The sequence below is a fragment of the Pseudophryne corroboree genome, chromosome 11 (genome assembly GCF_028390025.1).
Source record: "Pseudophryne corroboree isolate aPseCor3 chromosome 11, aPseCor3.hap2, whole genome shotgun sequence".
NCBI lineage: Eukaryota > Metazoa > Chordata > Amphibia > Anura > Myobatrachidae > Pseudophryne > Pseudophryne corroboree.
The window spans coordinates 27,434,277-27,453,381 of NC_086454.1; the positions used below are offsets into that span (position 1 = coordinate 27,434,277).

Below are 19,105 nucleotides of genomic sequence, written 5' to 3' on the forward strand. Positions count from 1 at the left end.
CTCATCATTTTATTCAGCATATGCTGCTTGTGCGTCTTATTCGCACCGGTTTCTGAATAAGACGCATTTTAATGGAAAAAGTCGACTGAAAATACGCCATGCCGCTACTTTGTAGCGTAGCTTAACTAGAAAGGCTGTTTAACGGGCAGGGAGGCTAGAGGTGAGTAGAGAGAGACACTTACCAGCTGCTTTCAAAAAATTTTGGAGTATTTCAAGTTCTTTTATTTTAAGGGTTCAATCATATTACACGCGGGGGGTGTGAATTGCTGCTGCAACTACCCCTCGTCATGGACCTGTCTTGTCGCACATTTTTACTCTCAGCCCTAAGGGACAATGAATAAAAATCTGTGGGTGTTCTTGCTTAATTGAATCCCCCCTCCCCAATTAGTAAAGTACAAGTGAGCCCCTGGTGACCCATGCAATCATTTCAGGCTAAGGGAATAATTCAGAGATGGTCTGTAGAACAATTAAACAATTTATTTAAAAAATATGTAACTATGACACTACCATGTATAGCATAGAGGATTCTTACAATAAAACATCTTTTATACAAGTAATAAGAAATATCCATTGGGGGAGCTCTGTAGTGTACACACAACATCTGTCTGAAATGATGATCTGCCGACACGGGTGCCTATTTGCACAATGACTTTTTTCGTGTTTTTTTTTTTAAAAAAGATTTCAAAATATACAATGAATGCAAAGCTCTATACATCACTGGAGCGGATTCTAACACTGGAGCGCGGTGATCTGATATGGCTTTAACAGTTTAGACAGAAAAGCGATCTTGCGTCATCTTCATTGGCGGTAGAGTGCGCACCCCACAGCGAGGATTTGCAGGCCCAAGTGGCACTGAGTCGTCGTAGCTCCCATAATGCACTTTGTCACTCTTGTGGTGTCAGACCAGGCTAACTCACAACGGCCAGGGTAAGTCACTGAAATCCACTGGGCCGCCAAGTCCTGCATCTGCTTCCAGCAGACTCATAATTACGGCCATTGCTGCTTCATCGTTGCTGGGACTGCTCGAGCCGTGGTCCGGTTCTATCATATCAATTCCCATTTGTGAATTCTCACCTGCGGAAAGAAGGCAGCGTTAGTGTATGTACCTGCGGGATAGGGGGAGCCTGGCGATTCACAATGAGGATTCCCCAGCTGTTATCATGATGGGAAATCGGTGGTAAGTGAGTAGGATGGTTGGGGGTCATTCCGAGTTGATTGCACGCTGCAACTTTTTGCTGCCCGTGCGATCAATTAGACGCTGCCTATGCGGGAGTGTATTTCTACATAGCAAGGCTGCGATCGCTTGTGCAGCCCTGCTGTGCAAAAAAAGTTTTATGTAGAACAAGACCAGGTTAACAGTTACTTACCCTGTGTGATCAATCCAGCGTTGCAGGTCCCGGAACTGACGTCCGACACACGCCCTGCGTTCGCCGCACCACACCCAGAAAACTCAGTTGATGCCCCGGAACGCCTTCCTCCTTTCAATCTTCTTGCAATCGCTTTCTTCGTTCTTCTTGTCGTTGGGCAACAACGCGCCTGTGCATTGCAGCCGCTGTGTATGCGCAGAACCGACCCGTTCGCACCGCTGCGAAAAACAGCAGCGTGCGAACGGGTCGCAATAACCCCCCATAGCACCAGAAGGAGTGGCAAGTCTCACTTGTGATCTGAAAGCCGTCCAGCAGGAACACATAAGGGCAGTGAGGCCGGACCAACCACAGCGGCTAGGAGTGGCGTTCAGACCACAGACGTACGATACAATTACTGGCTCAGACCAATTAACTTTAAGACCCCGATCGTCAAAATTCCAAAATGTTCCTTACCAAGCATGGAGGAGCCGTCTGAATACGGAAAGCCGGAATTGTCCTGGATCTGTCCGCCTCCTAATCCGGAACTTGAGAGGTCCATGGTGCCACCATTTAAAATCTGGAAGAGAATTTTAGATAGAAGCATTTTAACAAAAGTCACGTCCCCTTTATATGTTTAAACAACGCAAGACTAGAAAGTGCGGCCGCGGCTTTACCACACATGCAAAGACCTGGTCTTGTTAGATTTATTATAATTAATAATACTGCTACTACACTTTCACTGGACTGTGGGAGCAGTCTGATGCTGGAGGTGGTGCAGGGAGAACTTACCTTTTTGGCTCCAGGGGAGGAGGTGTCCGGAGGGGGGGTACTGGTGATGTTAAGCGGACTGGACCCGCAGCTTGACGGCGAGGAGCCTCGTATTCTGTAAAGATATCAGCTGACATTAGACGCGGGGCCAATAACATGGTACGGTTCTATAAGACATTGTATACGGCGCTCACTACTATAGTGCTGTGGTTTTGTGTCCCTTCCTGTCCTTGTCTGCTTTTAAATTCAGAAACAAAATTCCTGGAAAAAAAATAAAGAACCATACAGATAATTCCTTTAAGGAGTCTTTAAATGTTGGGCATAATAAAACTACAATACTAAATTAAGCAAGTAGAGGATTTGTATAAACCCCATAAATGCTAAATATTCCCCCAAATTAATGTCATTTCTTCTTCAATTTGTTACTTTTATTTATGTGGTATAACAACTTGGCAAATTTGTATAATCTACTGTGAATAATTATTTAGGGTCACTAAGCATTCTTACTGTTGTGAGAACAGGTATTTATTACGAATAAGGGGAACAGATATATAAAGAGTTGTAAAAATAAGAATTTACTTACCGATAATTCTATTTCTCATAGTCCGTAGTGGATGCTGGGGACTCCGAAAGGACCATGGGGAATAGCGGCTCCGCAGGAGACTGGGCACAAAAGTAAAAAGCTTTAGGACTAGCTGGTGTGCACTGGCTCCTCCCCCTATGACCCTCCTCCAAGCCTCAGTTAGGATACTGTGCCCGGACGAGCGTACACAATAAGGAAGGATTTTGAATCCCGGGTAAGATTCATACCAATCACACCGTACAACTTGTGATCTGAACCCAGTTAACAGCATGATAACAGAAGGAGCCTCTGAAAAGATGGCTCACAACAACAATAACCCGATTTTTGTAACAATAACTATGTACAAGTAATGCAGACAATCCGCACTTGGGATGGGCGCCCAGCATCCACTACGGACTATGAGAAATAGAATTATCGGTAAGTAAATTCTTATTTTCTCTAACGTCCTAGTGGATGCTGGGGACTCCGAAAGGACCATGGGGATTATACCAAAGCTCCCAAACGGGCGGGAGAGTGCGGATGACTCTGCAGCACCGAATGAGAGAACTCCAGGTCCTCCTCAGCCAGGGTATCAAATTTGTAGAATTTAGCAAACGTGTTTGCCCCTGACCAAGTAGCTGCTCGGCAAAGTTGTAAAGCCGAGACCCCTCGGGCAGCCGCCCAAGATGAGCCCACTTTCCGTGTGGAATGGGCTTTTACAGATTTTGGCTGTGGCAGGCCTGCCACAGAATGTGCAAGCTGAATTGTACTACAAATCCAAAGAGCAATCGTCTGCTTAGAAGCAGGAGCACCCAGCTTGTTGGGTGCATACAGGATAAACAGCGAGTCAGATTTTCTGACTCCAGCCGTCCTGGAAACATATATTTTCAGGGCCCTGACTACGTCCAGCAACTTGGAATCCTCCAAGTCCCTAGTAGCCGCAGGCACCACAATAGGCTGGTTTAAGTGAAATGCTGAAACCACCTTAGGGAGAAATTGAGGACGTGTCCTCAATTCTGCCCTGTCCGTATGAAAAATTAGGTAAGGGCTTTTATAGGATAAAGCCGCCAATTCTGATACACGCCTGGCTGAAGCCAGGGCTAACAGCATTACCACTTTCCATGTGAGATATTTTAAGTCCACAGTGGTGAGTGGTTCAAACCAATGTGATTTTAGGAATCCCAAAACTACATTGAGATCCCAAGGTGCCACTGGAGGCACAAAAGGAGGCTGTATATGCAGTACTCCCTTGACAAACGTCTGAACTTCAGGAACAGAAGCTAGTTCTTTTTGGAAGAATATTGACAGGGCCGAAATTTGAACCTTAATGGACCCTAATTTGAGGCCCATAGACCGTCCTGTTTGCAGGAAATGCAGGAATCGACCCAGTTGAAATTCCTCTGTAGGGGCCTTCCTGGCCTCGCACCACGCAACATATTTACGCCAAATACGGTGATAATGTTGTATGGTTACATCCTTCCTGGCTTTGATCAGGGTAGGGATGACTTCATCCGGAATGCCTTTTTCCTTCAGGATCCGGCGTTCAACCGCCATGCCGTCAAACGCAGCAGCGGTAAGTCTTGGAACAGACATGGTCCCTGCTGGAGCAGGTCCTTTCTTAGAGGTAGAGGCCACGGGTCTTCCGTGAGCATCTCTTGAATTTCCGGGTACCAAGTCCTTCTTGGCCAATCCGGAGCCACGAGTATAGTCTTTACTCCTCTCCTTCTTATGATTCTCAGTACTTTTGGTATGAGAGGAAGAGGAGGGAACACATACACCGACTGGTACACCCACGGTGTTACCAGAGCGTCCACAGCTATTGCCTGAGGGTCCCTTGACCTGGCGCAATATCTGTCCAGTTTTTTGTTGAGGCGGGACTCCATCATGTCCACCTTTGGTTTTTCCCAACGGTTCACAATCATGTGGAAGACTTCTGGGTGAAGTCCCCACTCCCCCGGGTGAAGATCGTGTCTGCTGAGGAAGTCTGCTTCCCAGTTGTCCACTCCCGGAATGAACACTGCTGACAGTGCTATCACATGATTTTCCGCCCAGCGAAGAATCCTTGCCACTTCCATCATTGCCCTCCTGCTTCTTGTGCCGCCCTGTCTGTTTACGTGGGCGACTGCCGTGATGTTGTCCGACTGTATCAACACCGGCTGACCCTGAAGCAGAGGTCTTGCCTGACTTAGGGTATTGTCACTTCACATAAATATCCTGGAACTAAGTGCCATTTACGTTTCCATGCTTGACCACAAGCCCTGGAAATTTTTTCCCTGTGTGACTGCTCCCCAGCCTCTCAGGCTGGCATCCGTGGTCACCAGGACCCAATCCTGAATGCCGAATCTGCGGCCCTCTAGGAGATGAGCACTCTGTAACCACCACAGGAGAGACACCCTTGTCCTTGGAGACAGGGTTATCCGCTGATGCATTTGAAGATGCGATCCGGACCATTTGTCCAGCAGATCCCACTGAAAAGTTCTTGCGTGGAATCTGCCGAATGGAATCGCTTCGTAAGAAGCCACCATCTTTCCCAGGACCCTTGTGCATTGATGTACTGACACTTGGCCTGGTCTTAGGAGGTTCTTGACTAGGTCGGATAACTCCCTGGCTTTCTCTTCCGGGAGAAACACCTTTTTCTGTACTGTGTCCAGAATCATCCCTAGGAACAGCAGACGTGTCGTCGGAATCAGCTGCGATTTTGGAATATTTAGAATCCATCCGTGCTGTCGTAGTACTACTTGAGATAGTGCTACTCCGACCTCTAACTGTTCTCTGGACCTTGCCCTTATCAGGAGATCGTCCAAGTAAGGGATAATTAAGACGCCTTTTCTTCGAAGAAGAATCATCATTTCGGCCATTACCTTGGTAAAGACCCGGGGTGCCGTGGACAATCCAAACGGCAGCGTCTGAAACTGATAGTGACAGTTTTGTACCACAAACCTGAGGTACCCTTGGTGAGAAGGGCAAATTGGGACATGGAGGTAAGCATCCTTGATGTCCAGCGACACCATATAGTCCCCTTCTTCCAGGTTCGCTATCACTGCTCTGAGTGACTCCATCTTGAACTTGAACCTTTTTATGTAAGTGTTCAAGGATTTCAGATTTAAAATGGGTCTCACCGAGCCGTCCGGCTTCGGTACCACAAACAGCGTGGAATAATACCCCTTTTCCTGTTGTAGGAGGGGTACCTTGATTATCACCTGCTGGGAATACAGCTTGTGAATGGCTTCCAATACCGCCTCCCTGTCGGGGGGAGACGTTGGTAAAGCAGACTTCAGGAACCGGCGAGGGGGAGACGTCTCGAATTCCAATTTGTACCCCTGAGATACTACCTGCAGGATCCAGGGGTCCACTTGCGAGTGAGCCCACTGCGCACGGAAATTCTTGAGACGGGCCCCCACCGTGCCTGAGTCCGCTTGTAAGGCCCCAGCGTCATGCTGAGGACTTGGCAGAAGCGGGGGAGGGCTTCTGCTCGTGGGAAGAGGCTGTCTGCTGCAGTCTTTTTCCCCTTCCTCTGCCCCGGGGCAGATATGAGTGGCCTTTTGCCCGCTTGCCCTTATGGGGACGAAAGGACTGAGCCTGAAAAGACGGTATCTTTTTCTGCTGCGAGGTGACTTGGGGTAAAAAGGTGGATTTCCCAGCCGTTGCCGTGGCCACCAGGTCCGATAGACCGACCCCAAATAACTCCTCCCCTTTATACGGCAATACTTCCATATGCCGTTTGGAATCTGCATCCCCTGACCACTGTCGCGTCCATAATCCTCTTCTGGCAGAAATGGACATCGCACTTACTCTTGATGCCAGAGTGCAAATATCCCTCTGTGCATCTCGCATATATAGAAATGCATCCTTTAAATGCTCTATAGTCAATAATATATTGTCCCTGTCCAGGGTATCAATATTTTCAGTCAGGGAATCCGACCAAGCCACCCCAGCACTGCACATCCAGGCTGAGGCGATTGCTGGTCGCAGTATAATACCAGTATGTGTGTATATACTTTTTAGGATATTTTCCAGCTTCCTATCAGCTGGTTCCTTGAGGGCGGCCGTATCAGGAGACGGTAACGCCACTTGTTTTGTTAAGCGTGTGAGCGCCTTATCTACCCTAGGGGGTGTTTCCCAACGTGCCCTAACTTCTGGCAGGAAAGGGTATAATGCCAATAACTTTTTAGAAATTAGCAGTTTTTTATCGGGGGAAACCCACGCTTCATCACACACCTCATTTAATTCATCTGATTCGGGAAAAACTACGGGTAGTTTTTTCACACCCCACATAATACCCTTTTTTGTGGTACTTGTAGTATCAGAAATGTTCAAAACCTCCTTCATTGCCGTGATCATGTAACGTGTGGCCCTACTGGAAAATACGTTTGTTTCCTCACCGTCGACACTGGAGTCAGTGTCCGTGTCTGTATCGACCTGAGGTAACGGGCGCTTTAGAGCCCCTGACTGTGTTTGAGACGCCTGTACAGGTATTAACTGATTTGCCGGCTGTCTCATGTCGTCAACAGTCTTTTGTAAAGTGCTGACACTATCACGTAATTCTTTCCATAAGACCATCCAGTCAGGTGTCGACTCCCTAGGGGGTGACATCACTAACACAGGCAATTGCTCCGCCTCCACACCATTTTCCTACTCATACATGTCGACACAACGTACCGACACACAGCACACACACAGGGAATGCTCTGATAGAGGACAGGACCCCACTAGCCCTTTGGGGAGACAGAGGGAGAGTTTGCCAGCACACACCAGAGCGCGCTATATATATATATATATATATATATATATATATATATATATATATATATATATATAACCTTATATAAGTGTTTTTCCCTAATATAGCTGCTGTATATATTTATATGCCAATTTAGTGCCCCCCCTCTCTTGTTTTACCCTGTTTCTGTAGTGCAGGACTGCAGGGGAGAGTCAGGGAGCCTTCCTCCAACGGAGCTGTGAGGAAAAAATGGCGCCAGTGTGCTGAGGAGATAGGCTCCGCCCCCTTCTCGGCGGCCTTTCTCCCGCTTTTTTATGGAAAAATTGGCAGGGGTTAAATGCATCCATATAGCCCAGGAGCTATATGTGATGTATTTTTTTGCCAAAAAAGGTGTTTTTATTGCGTCTCAGGGCGCCCCCCCCCCCCAGCGCCCTGCACCCTCAGTGACCGGAGTGTGAAGTGTGCTGAGAGCAATGGCGCACAGCTGCGGTGCTGTGCGCTACCTTATTGAAGACAGGACGTCTTCTGCCGCCGATTTTCCGGACCTCTTCAGTCTTCTGGCTCTGTAAGGGGGCCGGCGGCGCGGCTCTGGGACCCATCCATGGCTGGGCCTGTGATCGTCCCTCTGGAGCTAATGTCCAGTAGCCTAAGAAGCCCAATCCACTCTGCACGCAGGTGAGTTCGCTTCTTCTCCCCTTAGTCCCTCGGTGCAGTGAGCCTGTTGCCAGCAGGTCTCACTGAAAATAAAAAACCTACTTTAAACTTTTACACTAAGCAGCTCAGGAGAGCCCCTTAGCCTGCACCCGTCTCGTTCGGGCACAAAAATCTAACTGAGGCTTGGAGGAGGGTCATAGGGGGAGGAGCCAGTGCACACCAGGTAGTCCTAAAGCTTTTTACTTTTGTGCCCAGTCTCCTGCGGAGCCGCTATTCCCCATGGTCCTTTCGGAGTCCCCAGCATCCACTAGGACGTTAGAGAAAAGCCACATTATAATACTGCCACTATAAATGCAGATTTGTATCTTTATACATCTCCACTAAATCTGTGTGGAGGAATTTCACCAGGGAACAGGTATATAACATTTGCCAGGCTGTATATAACATGATATTCACCTGTGAATTTCCATAATCTCTTCAGCAATCATTCTGCCAATCTTTCCGGCACCCGCTCTCGTTCCCCCTGGAATACCTGGCACTGTCGGATGGGACCGCTTTGCGCCACCTTAAACAACAAGTCAGAGGAACCTCTTAAGTCATCACCAGCTGCTTCCAATTACATAAAAATGAGGACAGTGTACTGTAAGATGCAGATCCCTACAATCACAGGGAGCAATCAGCATCTCCCCCCTACAGTCCCTGGTAGCAGTTTTGCGTCCGCCTACAGTCCCTGGGAGTATTCGGTGTCCGGGGAAGGAAAAATATTAAACCAAGAAAACCCTCTTTTTTTTTTTTTTTAATGCATTCCTGGAACATAGGGATCAATGCGGCCAGGTAGGAGGTAAATCTGGATACGGTGTATGAGCCCGGTGGTACAGCTATAATTCCTCCTCACGGTCACATGACACACATGTCATCAATATGGTCACTTAGAAATCGGGCTAAGCATTTTTATATGATTGGCAGGACCACACAGAGCGGGTGACGGGTTACCATCTGCCCGCATTTACCAAGCAGCCCATAAGAGTGTATTGTTTGTGAGCTGTTACTTTCCGGACTGCGTTATACTAATGGCGCTAAACCCATAAAATGACATTACTCAGGACGGATATTACAGGAAAGCCCAGAGTGCTGCAATTACCTTCTCCTGACTGCAGGACACTGTCCATGGTGAGCGGGGAGGCCGTCAGCTGGGAAAAGGCAGAATCTCCGCTTTCAATTACGTTTGTTCTGAAATAAAAAAAAAAAGCACAATCTCCATAAACACAAAATAATAACTATTCTGTAACGCAGCAATGAAGCCGACGCACATTATATGTCCTTCTGTTATTATAAATGTGCATTCAATGTTAGATTTTATAAAGACAATAAACCAAATCCACAACTTACGATACAACAGTGTTGGTAGAGACGATATATTCCACTTCTTTGGTCCACGGGTTCATAAAACTGAACCAGCGACTTTTCAGGGTAATGAATGAACCATCTTTGATTTTAAACTTGAAACAATTCGTTGTTATTTTTTCTCTGCTCTGTAACACTGGAAGAGAGAAAGTGATGTTACTGCAAACGCACCAACACTAGTAATGACAGCGCTTCCTCTGACGCAGAGCGAGGCCATGCAATCACATTGCAGAGCACGACCGTACACTCTGATGGAGCGCCAGAGCAATTATGTTTAGTGTTATGTATCTTCATTACGGCTCTCTTGTAATTGTCAATAGTCTGTATTGCAACAGAGTTTTTTTAGTTTTACCTCAATTTCCCCTTCTATGGGGGGTAATTCAGAGTTGATCGCAGTAGCAAATTTTGTTAGCAGATGGGCAAAACCATGTGCAGTGCAGGTGGGGCAGATGTAACATGTGCAGAGAGAGTTAGATTTGGGTGGGGTGTGTTCAAACTGAAATCTAAATTGCAGTGTAAAAATAAAGCAGCCAGTATTTACCCTGCACAGAAACAATATAAGCCACCCAAATCTAACTCTCTCTGCACATGTTACATCTGCCCCACCTGCAGTGCACTTGGTTTTGCCCATCTGCTAACAAATTTGCTGCTACGATCAGGCCTGAATTAGGACCAATGCCTCCATAGGATTTTTGGAGTTTGGTGCATAGGGGTTAGATCCTAATAATGGGAACTGCGGTCTTCAGTGCTAATTCGCCTTTTGCAGGATATTTCAGTGAAATCTCCTGCATTAGGCTATTAGTACATAGCAAATATTCATATTATGCAGAAACTGCATATTCTTTTAACATAGTTTTATAAAAAAACAAAACAAAAACACATGAAAAGGCCCCAAATGTCCAGCATTTACTATTTCTATAGATATGTTTTTAGTAGCCCATTAATCTATGTTTGAGGCACCCTGCAGACCTAACATTGTAGCACTTGCAGTGCACTACCAGAAGGGGGCATCAGGATTCTATGTATGAGTGAAGATGTGCAGACAACTGTTTTGCATTTGGGAAATCACTGTGATTTGTTTTAGTTTTCTCTAAAAATGGACAAAAACAGGTAAAATCATAAATTTGGGGCAGTGGTATTTATATCATCAACATTCAATTCTGCAATGGCAATCTGACAATGGTTCATACATTCAGCAATACTGACCGAAGGCTGCAGCAAGCTGATTGGCCAACGTTACTGACAGAGCTGATGCACCAACATATGCTGTATAATAAAACATACAGGTATTTTTCTTTTAGAAAATTAGTTGAGCCAAGGCGGCAAAGCCCAGGAGTGAAATGGTTTGTGAAAAACACTTTGTCTTTCGTCCTCAATGTTAGTCAGCATGTGTGGCCCAGAAACGGCAATAATATTATATAAACAGGCTGGTCCATAAGTGGGGAGACACTCTTATAAAAAGAAAATATTAATCCAGTGTCTACACACAATATGGGAGAGGGGGGGGAAACTTTTTAGGGTAGGTCAGCCATCTTGGATGCAACTCTACTTTTTTAACTGGGAAGGTAGTCATGTGACATATGAAACAGATGCAGAATGTCATAAGAAAAACAACGTATCTTTATTTAATTGTAGAGTATTAACATGAAGTACCTGCAAAAGAAAACTCAGTTAAAACTCAAGAATTAATAAAGATACGTTAAAACGAAAAACAGTTTTTCTTATGAAATTCTGCATCTGTTTGATATGTCACATTACTTTCATTAAGTGGGATGGTAGTCGAGTTGCATCAAAGATGGGCGACTTCAAGATGGCTGCTATACGCGTGACGTGACTCGTCGCTGTAAGGGTCGCGGCGGCTGCGTGAGACGGCGCCGCTGCCGGATGCCCTCCTCCCGTCCAGCGAACACCTCTGCCTATCAATCAGGCAGAGGCGATCGCAGGGCTGAGACAGCAGTCGGCTGTCTGGCATGCGCCAGCGCAGTTCAGACCTGATCGGCTGCTGGACGAAAACACACCGCACCGATCAGGTCTGAATTACGCCCAATGAGAGCTAGTGTAGTGTACGATGATTTCCTTTTCACTTTGCCAGTGCAGAATTCTAGCACACTACCTCTCCTTCTATTCTACACTGGCAGCTGAGACCCACACGGAGGGCTTTACATGCCACCCAAAGAGCCGATATATCAAGGATTTGCATGAATACAGCACAAAAGAATAATCCTACATTATATTATTCAGGGATTCTCAGCTCTGGTCCTCAAGTCCCACCAACAGGAACAGGTAGAACACTATTGCACCAGGCACGTTATTGGCGCAGAAGTACTTTCTTGCATGTTATTTGGGGTAAATTGTCATTAATGACCATCTGCAAACTCTAGTCTGATTTAAGGCATGGCTTTTAGTTAATGCCTAGGTACACGGGATACTACTCAGGCTATGTTGGCTGTGGAATGTATTGCTAGCCTTATAGTGGGAAGAGGGAATTTGAGGGGGGCACTATTTATTATTTTATGGGCTGCTGTGTTTATTAGACAAAGGGTGATATTCAATTGATATATTGCACCCGATCTCCCAGCTAATCGCGGGCTGATATTCAATTGTCCTCTGTTATAGTGAATATTGCGCCCATAGCAGTCGGGTTTAGGCGCGTAAAGTGGCTAAGCCTTTTTGGGCGCCCAAACGGGTTACTTTTCGTGCATTTCAGCTCGCCACCCTCGGGGTTAGCAAGCTAAAATTATATCATGCCCGTTGGCAGAAACATTTGAATCGCTGCTGGCGGGCGTGAACAGGTGCAGGTTTGGGGGGGGGGGGGGGGGGACGGACACATCTGAATCTCTCTCAAAGTGTTTTTTTTTTTTTCCAAGTGTTATTACAATTAAAGCATTATTAAGAGTTATACAGGAGTTAAACAGGAGGAAACAGTAGGATAGTCTACCTGAAATCTCTACTGCAAAACTACTTTGAGAAAACTGCTTTTTGGCCTAGCTCCAATTCAAACACATGGGCACTGCTTGCCGGGTACCCAGGTTGGACAACGCAAGGAGACAACACTTGCTTCGTAAACTCCTGATGGTTTTTTAGTATTTTCCCTAAGGCTCCTGCACTCCATCCTGGACACACTCCCCAGCTGGAACTCAATGTCCTGGCTGTGAGTTTGTCCTTGACACCCTTCCCGATGCTGCTGTAGGGGCAAGGCTCTGTTCCCTGCAGCCTACTGACCACCGGACGACTAAGCCACCCTCTCTGCCACCACTATTCCCGCGAGCTGGGGCATATACCCTCAATCTGGTACAATCCCGTTAATCCGGGATGCGGAGCATCCCGACTCTAACCCTCGCCCTAAACATTAATCCTAATACCTAACCAAACACTAACCCCAAACCTATCTCTAACCATAATACCTTAACTATCCCCGCTAAAAACAACTCTAATATTGAAATCCTTAGCTCAAACTGCTAAACCAACCCTAATACCCTAAACAAAGCCCCTAAACCAACCCCAAACCACTAAACCAACACGGATACCCTATCCCAAATACCCTATCCCAATCTTCTAAATTAACACTAAAGGGCAGACTGGATGAGCTATACATGGGTTTTATCTGCAGTCAAATTCTCTGGTTCTCTGTGGATGTCAGTAATCAGGTACAGGTAAGATTCTATTTTGCTGGGTTAGTTGTTATCCCACTTGCTTCCACAAAGAGAAATCCTGAAAACATGACCTGTTGGGGGGGACTTGAGGGTTGATAACCACTGATCTAATATAGAGCAGTTCTGATTTGTGTCGGTACAGATTGAAGTAATGCATTGAGCGTTCATACCTTGTCTATGGCACTCGGCGAGGTTCCCAATGTCGTCTTGATGGAAATATTCGTAACAAGATGTCCCTAATAGTTCTTGCGGTAAATACCCTAAAATTGCAGTTGCCCTGTAACATAAAACACATGTAGTTACAACACTAGCCAACAGAGGGCGCTGGTGCATCTCGCATCTTATTTTAAATAGAGAACCCGCAGATGAGAGGACAGTAATTGGAGGATCAAGCAGCTACAAAAACACGGGAGAAGCGTCCGTGGGGCACCGGGCATTCTCCCCTAATGGGCAGCTGGTGCAGAAAGCTGGGGGGCAATTGTCTCTCTCTTCTATCCCATTCCTAAATCATAGGACCATCTACACAGAGACTGGGCCATTAATCTGACTTTGTCCTTTAGGAAATATATTGGCCACAATTAATATGTGAATTCAGTCGCCAAATTTTGTGTCATGAAAAAAATAAAAATAAATCAGAAGAACTGCGTGGAAAATGTGATATTTAGTTTTGCTGTTACAATGCTACGTTAGAAAACCTATTCCTCCTTATTTGGAGTGCAGCTGCTCCCAAGCGCTCCAACACTGGCCCTGCAGTGCCCTCTATTAGGGCGCGGATGGCTTACACTGTCTGACACTATTCATGAATGCTACAAAGGAAACAGACATGGGAAGTATCAGAAAGCCCTTGAGACTGGGTGGGAGAGGAGGTTGGGCGCTGTGGCTCTCCAGCTGGCGTGGTACTACAAGTCTCAGCACAGACTGCCAGCCACCGACTGGCAGAGCATGCTGTTACTTTTAGTTCTATAACGGCAGCGGAGCCACAGCTTCCCTTAATCCGCAGCAGTGTCAGAGGTAAACCAGTGGCTGTAGGATGTACGACGCAGTAAGCTCTTCTACTGGCAGCTGTCAGACACTAAGGGGTACAGGTACGTATATGGGATGAACAGAATCATACCGACGTCTTACCTCTGATCTACAAACACAAATTTGCCGTCGATGGCGTGCCGCGAGACATACTCTGTGGATTTCACTTTGATCTCCCCGTTGGCAGGCTGCGGTACTATGTGCGGGTGCAGACGCCCGATGGCGACAAGGCAGCTAAGATTACAGCCCTCGCTGTCTGGCTCGTTATCCTCATCCAGGCCCATTTTTGTCGGCGGCCAGCTCTTTAAATATCCAGTGCTATGTATAGTGCAAAAGCTTTTCCTGTCTCCTGCAATCCAAAATAATCATTGTGAGAACCATATTACTGTAGGTGACCCTACTCCACCTTCCCTGCCCCAAGCGGCCCTACAACCATGATACATTACTATGTTGGTCAGATGGGTGCTCAAATTGGGCAGATCCAACCTCTTTGGGAAGCAGTGACTGGTCTGATGCCCATGGTGGCGGAACAGAAGACAGGAGGCCGTTTGGTCAGGATCTGCTAGAGTGTTATGTACTAAGAGGGGGTGGTCTTCAGTATGCCGAATGTCGGGATCCCGGCGCACATTATACTGGCGCCGGAATCCCGACACCCGGCATACCGACACCTATTCTCCCTCGTGGGGGTCCACGACCCCCCTGGAGGGAGAATAAAACACCGTGGTGCGCGCAGCGCGCCACCGTGCCCGCAAGGGGCTCCTTGGCGCTCGCCACGCTGTCGGTATGCCGGCGGTCCAGCTCCCGGCGCCGGTATGCTGGTCGCCGGGAGCCCGGCCGCCGGCATACCATACTACACCCCTAAGAGGCTCTCCCACAGCATACATACTATGTTTGGGGGAACTTTAGGTCGATGATAGAACTTAGCCTGTAAGATGAAAAAGAGAAAAACCCACATGCGTTCCCCCGCCCCTCGCTTGGCGCAGGTTACTCATCATGTGGGTAGGAAGGAGTCACAAACCTTTTTTTTTCGAGCAGTTTGAAGGGAAATCTTTGTCTTCTACTTTGACTGAAGGTCGATTACACTTCATCCTGCAAAAAAACGACCGCCTGGCCCCCGAGCACAGCCGCGATGGTCCGGGGGTAATGTCAGTCTTGACGGGGAGCCCAGCTACACAAGATAAGACATAAAGGTAAGAGTTATCTACCGGACATTGTTATATATGCTTTATACATGAATCAGTATTTTAACTGACATGAAACACTTTGTGCCTAAACCCTGCCTCCCCCATCTGATATACAGCACCATTATTATATACACAGGACAATACTGGCATTATAGGGTGGACATCTGCAACGGCAGACATACACCTGAACGTTGGTAGTGAGAACTTACCTGGTGGTGAAAGACGAAGGCATTATAAAGGTAGTTATATTACATTAAAGGCAACATTTTGTCTGTATTCCTGTTTGATATTTCCTTTATTATGAGAAATGTTGTATAAAGCATGCCCACAGTCCATAGTTACTGCATTATAAATAGGAGCAGTCATACTGTAGACTCTAATGGAACAGTGCCCCCAACTGGCCATAGTGCCACAGAGCAGCCAGGCCTCATCAGGAATGCCAAAAAACATGGCTTAATAATATACTGCTATGGGGCAGCCTTGTAGCCTGAGGTGACAAATAATAATCTCAACAAAACGACAAATAAAATACAAATCTGGTGCTACAGTACATGACCCCCCACTTTACTCCATGATACCGGCTCTTGTTTAGTTTTGTGGCGCGTTGCTACATACGACGGTACAGAGCAGGGAGATAAACTCGATGCTGACTGCTGGCCAACGACTGATGTGGCCGGGTCGGACAATCAGTATCCAAGTTAGAGACTTAACACGTTGTGTGGATTCTGAAGATTACCACTATGGGGGGAATTTAATGCTTGTCGGATCCTTTCTGACGGAAAGGATCCGACAATGTAGTATTCAATGAGCGGCTGTTCTTGACAGTGTCAATCCGACTTTTTTTGTTTATTTTTTTAAAGTCAGATTGACATTGTCGGAAACGGGGCTGATTTGGCTGCGATTCCGACGAGACACGTGGATCTGCGGCTATTCCGCCGACCCACGTGTTTGCCGACTTGTCAGAAAAACAGCAGGGGCACTGAATAGGTCGGAACCGTTTCCGACCTAAAAAAGTCGGAAACTGCCGTCTTTCCGACAGTAATTGAATACCCCATTATACCTCCATGCAGGCAATGTTTTCAGGATCTCCCCTCTGGAAGAGCAGGTGAATGGATCACACTTTGCATCTGTTCAGAGATCCATACAACACAATGCTTCTGAAGGTTGTGGACACGTTTCTTATTATTGCAAGAAAACCCTCCCCCGCAATGTACGGTTCTCCTGAGTGACCCCCTGTAAGAGCCCAAACCTACTTTTTGCATCGATGAGCCTCTCCCGAGGAGCGGTGTCCGAGGACGACAGCTGCTCCTTCACTTTGGCAATGTCTTTCGGATGTAGATAATCAAACAAACTTTGTCCGATCAGGTCGTTCTGCAATGGAAAGTGGTTGGGTCATGATTCAGTCGCCTGCCCAGGAGCTATGATCTGCAGAGACTGGAAACCAGTTTACTTAGATATCAGGCTTCTGTGTAACACATGCTAGGGTTGGAAGTGGGGGGGGGGGGGGGGGGGTAGCAACTGCCCTTAATCCTGAACAGTTATAGATCCTGCGGTGGATTATACCCGCGGTACTGATACTGGCCAGATAGGAGGTGGTCGGATAATGTGACGGATGTGTGTGTAAATCTCACTGAGGCTCATCACATGTTTCCCATAGTAGGATGAAACTGGCCACAAAACACGTTATGTAAAATAAAGAAATTACACGGAGAAATGGAAACTTAAAGAAAGTTCCCCCCCTTTTTCTTTTCTATCTAAAAGAGCTTTTGGATGTATTAAGGAAAAGTGGATCAAAAATACACATCAATTGTAGAGTACAGTATAATGTATACAGGGCGGCACAGTGACCTTACAGGCAGCGGATTCTATGTGTGCCCACTCCACGTTTGTGTGGCTGCACTCCAGCTGCCTTGGTTTCCTCCCATAGTCCAACAGCTACTGGTACAATACTGGGGTAGGTGGCTTTCTGCCCAAACTGATGTGTCTTAGAAAAGGATACGCCGTAAACTGCTTAATATGCTGGTGCTATATAAAATATATCCAATGGATACCAGAAACAGCCTGCAGGGGGCAGCAGAGATCACAGGTGTGTGTGTGTGTGTGTGTGTGTGTGTGTGTGTCAGGAGGCTTGCTATCACATATCTGAGAAACAGCCTGCAGGGGGCAGCAGAGCTCACAGCTGTGTGTGTGTGTGTGTGTGTGTGTGTGTGTGTGTGTGTGTGTCAGGAGGCTTGCTATCGCATATCTGAGAAACAGCCTACAGGGGGCAGCAGAGCTCACAGCTGTGTGTGTGTGTGTGTGTGTGTGTGTGTGTGAGAAACAGCCTGCAGGGGGCAGCAGAGCTCACAGGTGTGTGTGTGTGTGTCAGGAGGCTTGCTATCACATATCTGAGAAACAGCCTGCAGGGGGCAGCAGAGCTCACAGGTGTGAGTGTGTGTGTCAGGAGGCTTGCTATCACATATCTGAGAAACAGCCTACAGGGGGCAGCAGAGCTCACAGCTGTGTGTGTGTGTGTGTGTGTGTGTGTGAGAAACAGCCTGCAGGGGGCAGCAGAGCTCACAGTGTGTGTGTGTGTGTGTGTGTGTGTGTGTGTGTGTGTGTGTGTGTGTCAGGAGGCTTGCTATCACATATCTGAGAAACAGCCTGCAGGGGGCAGCAGAGCTCACAGAGGTGTGTGTGTGTGTGTGTGTGTGTGTGTGTGTGTGTGTGTGTGTGTCAGGAGGCTTGCTATCGCATATCTGAGAAACAGCCTGCAGGGGGCAGCAGAGCTCACAGGTGTGAGTGTGTGTGTCAGGAGGCTTGCTATCACATATCTGAGAAACAGCCTGCAGGGGGCAGGAGAGAGAGAGAGAGAGAGAGAGAGAGAGAGAGAGAGAGAGAGAGAGAGAGAGAGAGAGAGAGAGAGAGAGAGAGAGAGAGAGAGAGAGAGAGAGAGAGAGAGAGAGAGAGAGAGAGAGAGAGAGAGAGAGAGAGTGTGTGTGTGTGTGTGTGTGTGTGTGTGTGTGTCAGGAGGCTTGCTATCATGTATCTTCCTAAAGGCTGCCCAACTTGCAAACGATGGGAAAGATGACGTTTTTGTATGCGGAGTCTGTGCTCCATTTCTATAGATTTATTCTGTATCTATATGTTATGGTGTCTAGACCAATATCAGCTTTCCACCTGCACAGATCTTTCTGTAGATTGCCAGCTCTTCAGGGCAGAAATATATTAGCATTGCAGTACACCACGTGTATCTGAAGGAGGAAACATCACACCGTTGTACCTGGCTGTAATTGAGAATCTTGAAAACGGATTCTGAAACAAACAGGATTTTCCCCCTGTCGCAGCCAACCACAAAGAGGAACCCGTCCGCTGCCTGTGAAGGAGAACACGGTAAGCTCTGGGTATTATATCGCCACATAACTCGGATATACATACACAATGGCTATATACACACACTGGCCAGAGAGAGACGTAGCGAGCGGCTGCAGACATTGGCTACACCCAGTGACTCATCAGTGGCAGCTGCACTATATTATATCATTTCCTTTGTATGCTGGATATACCATGCAGGGACACCGTGTACCCATCCTCACACTGACAGCTACACGCCCAGTTTATACCGGTAACTATCCGCTTACACACAAGTCATTGTTTGCCAAGAATCACTTTGACTGATGCCGCCCTGTACAATCCATAAATGACAGAATACCAGGAGGTGACTGGAGTCCGTACAAGCTGTGACCCAGTTTCCTCAGAAGCATAAGGCTTCTGAGGTGACATGCTTCAGAGGAAATGGGTGTTCACCTGCC

At 47.0% G+C, this 19,105-nt stretch overlaps 1 protein-coding gene across 3 annotated transcripts in view; it reads right to left on the reverse strand.

Annotated features, from left to right (window-relative positions):
• Positions 1-457: 457 nt before the first annotated feature.
• Positions 458-19,105, reverse strand: part of BMAL1 (basic helix-loop-helix ARNT like 1) — a 62,902-nt gene continuing 44,254 nt past the window's right edge. For 2 of the 3 annotated variants that reach the window (XM_063946401.1, XM_063946402.1), the window contains exons 9-19: positions 18,577-18,669; positions 16,568-16,685; positions 15,149-15,298; positions 14,233-14,479; positions 13,278-13,384; positions 9,440-9,590; positions 9,192-9,280; positions 8,507-8,615; positions 2,136-2,229; positions 1,821-1,923; positions 458-1,074 (exon numbers count right to left, since the gene is read on the reverse strand). In XM_063946401.1, coding sequence (XP_063802471.1) covers positions 914-1,074; positions 1,821-1,923; positions 2,136-2,229; positions 8,507-8,615; positions 9,192-9,280; positions 9,440-9,590; positions 13,278-13,384; positions 14,233-14,479; positions 15,149-15,298; positions 16,568-16,685; positions 18,577-18,669 — 1,422 coding nt within the window. In that variant the 3' untranslated portion in view covers positions 458-913. Of the gene's footprint in view, positions 1,075-1,820; positions 1,924-2,135; positions 2,230-2,308; positions 2,376-8,506; positions 8,616-9,191; positions 9,281-9,439; positions 9,591-13,277; positions 13,385-14,232; positions 14,480-15,148; positions 15,299-16,567; positions 16,686-18,576; positions 18,670-19,105 lie in introns of those variants that run through there. The other variant, XM_063946403.1, reaches the window with a different exon arrangement.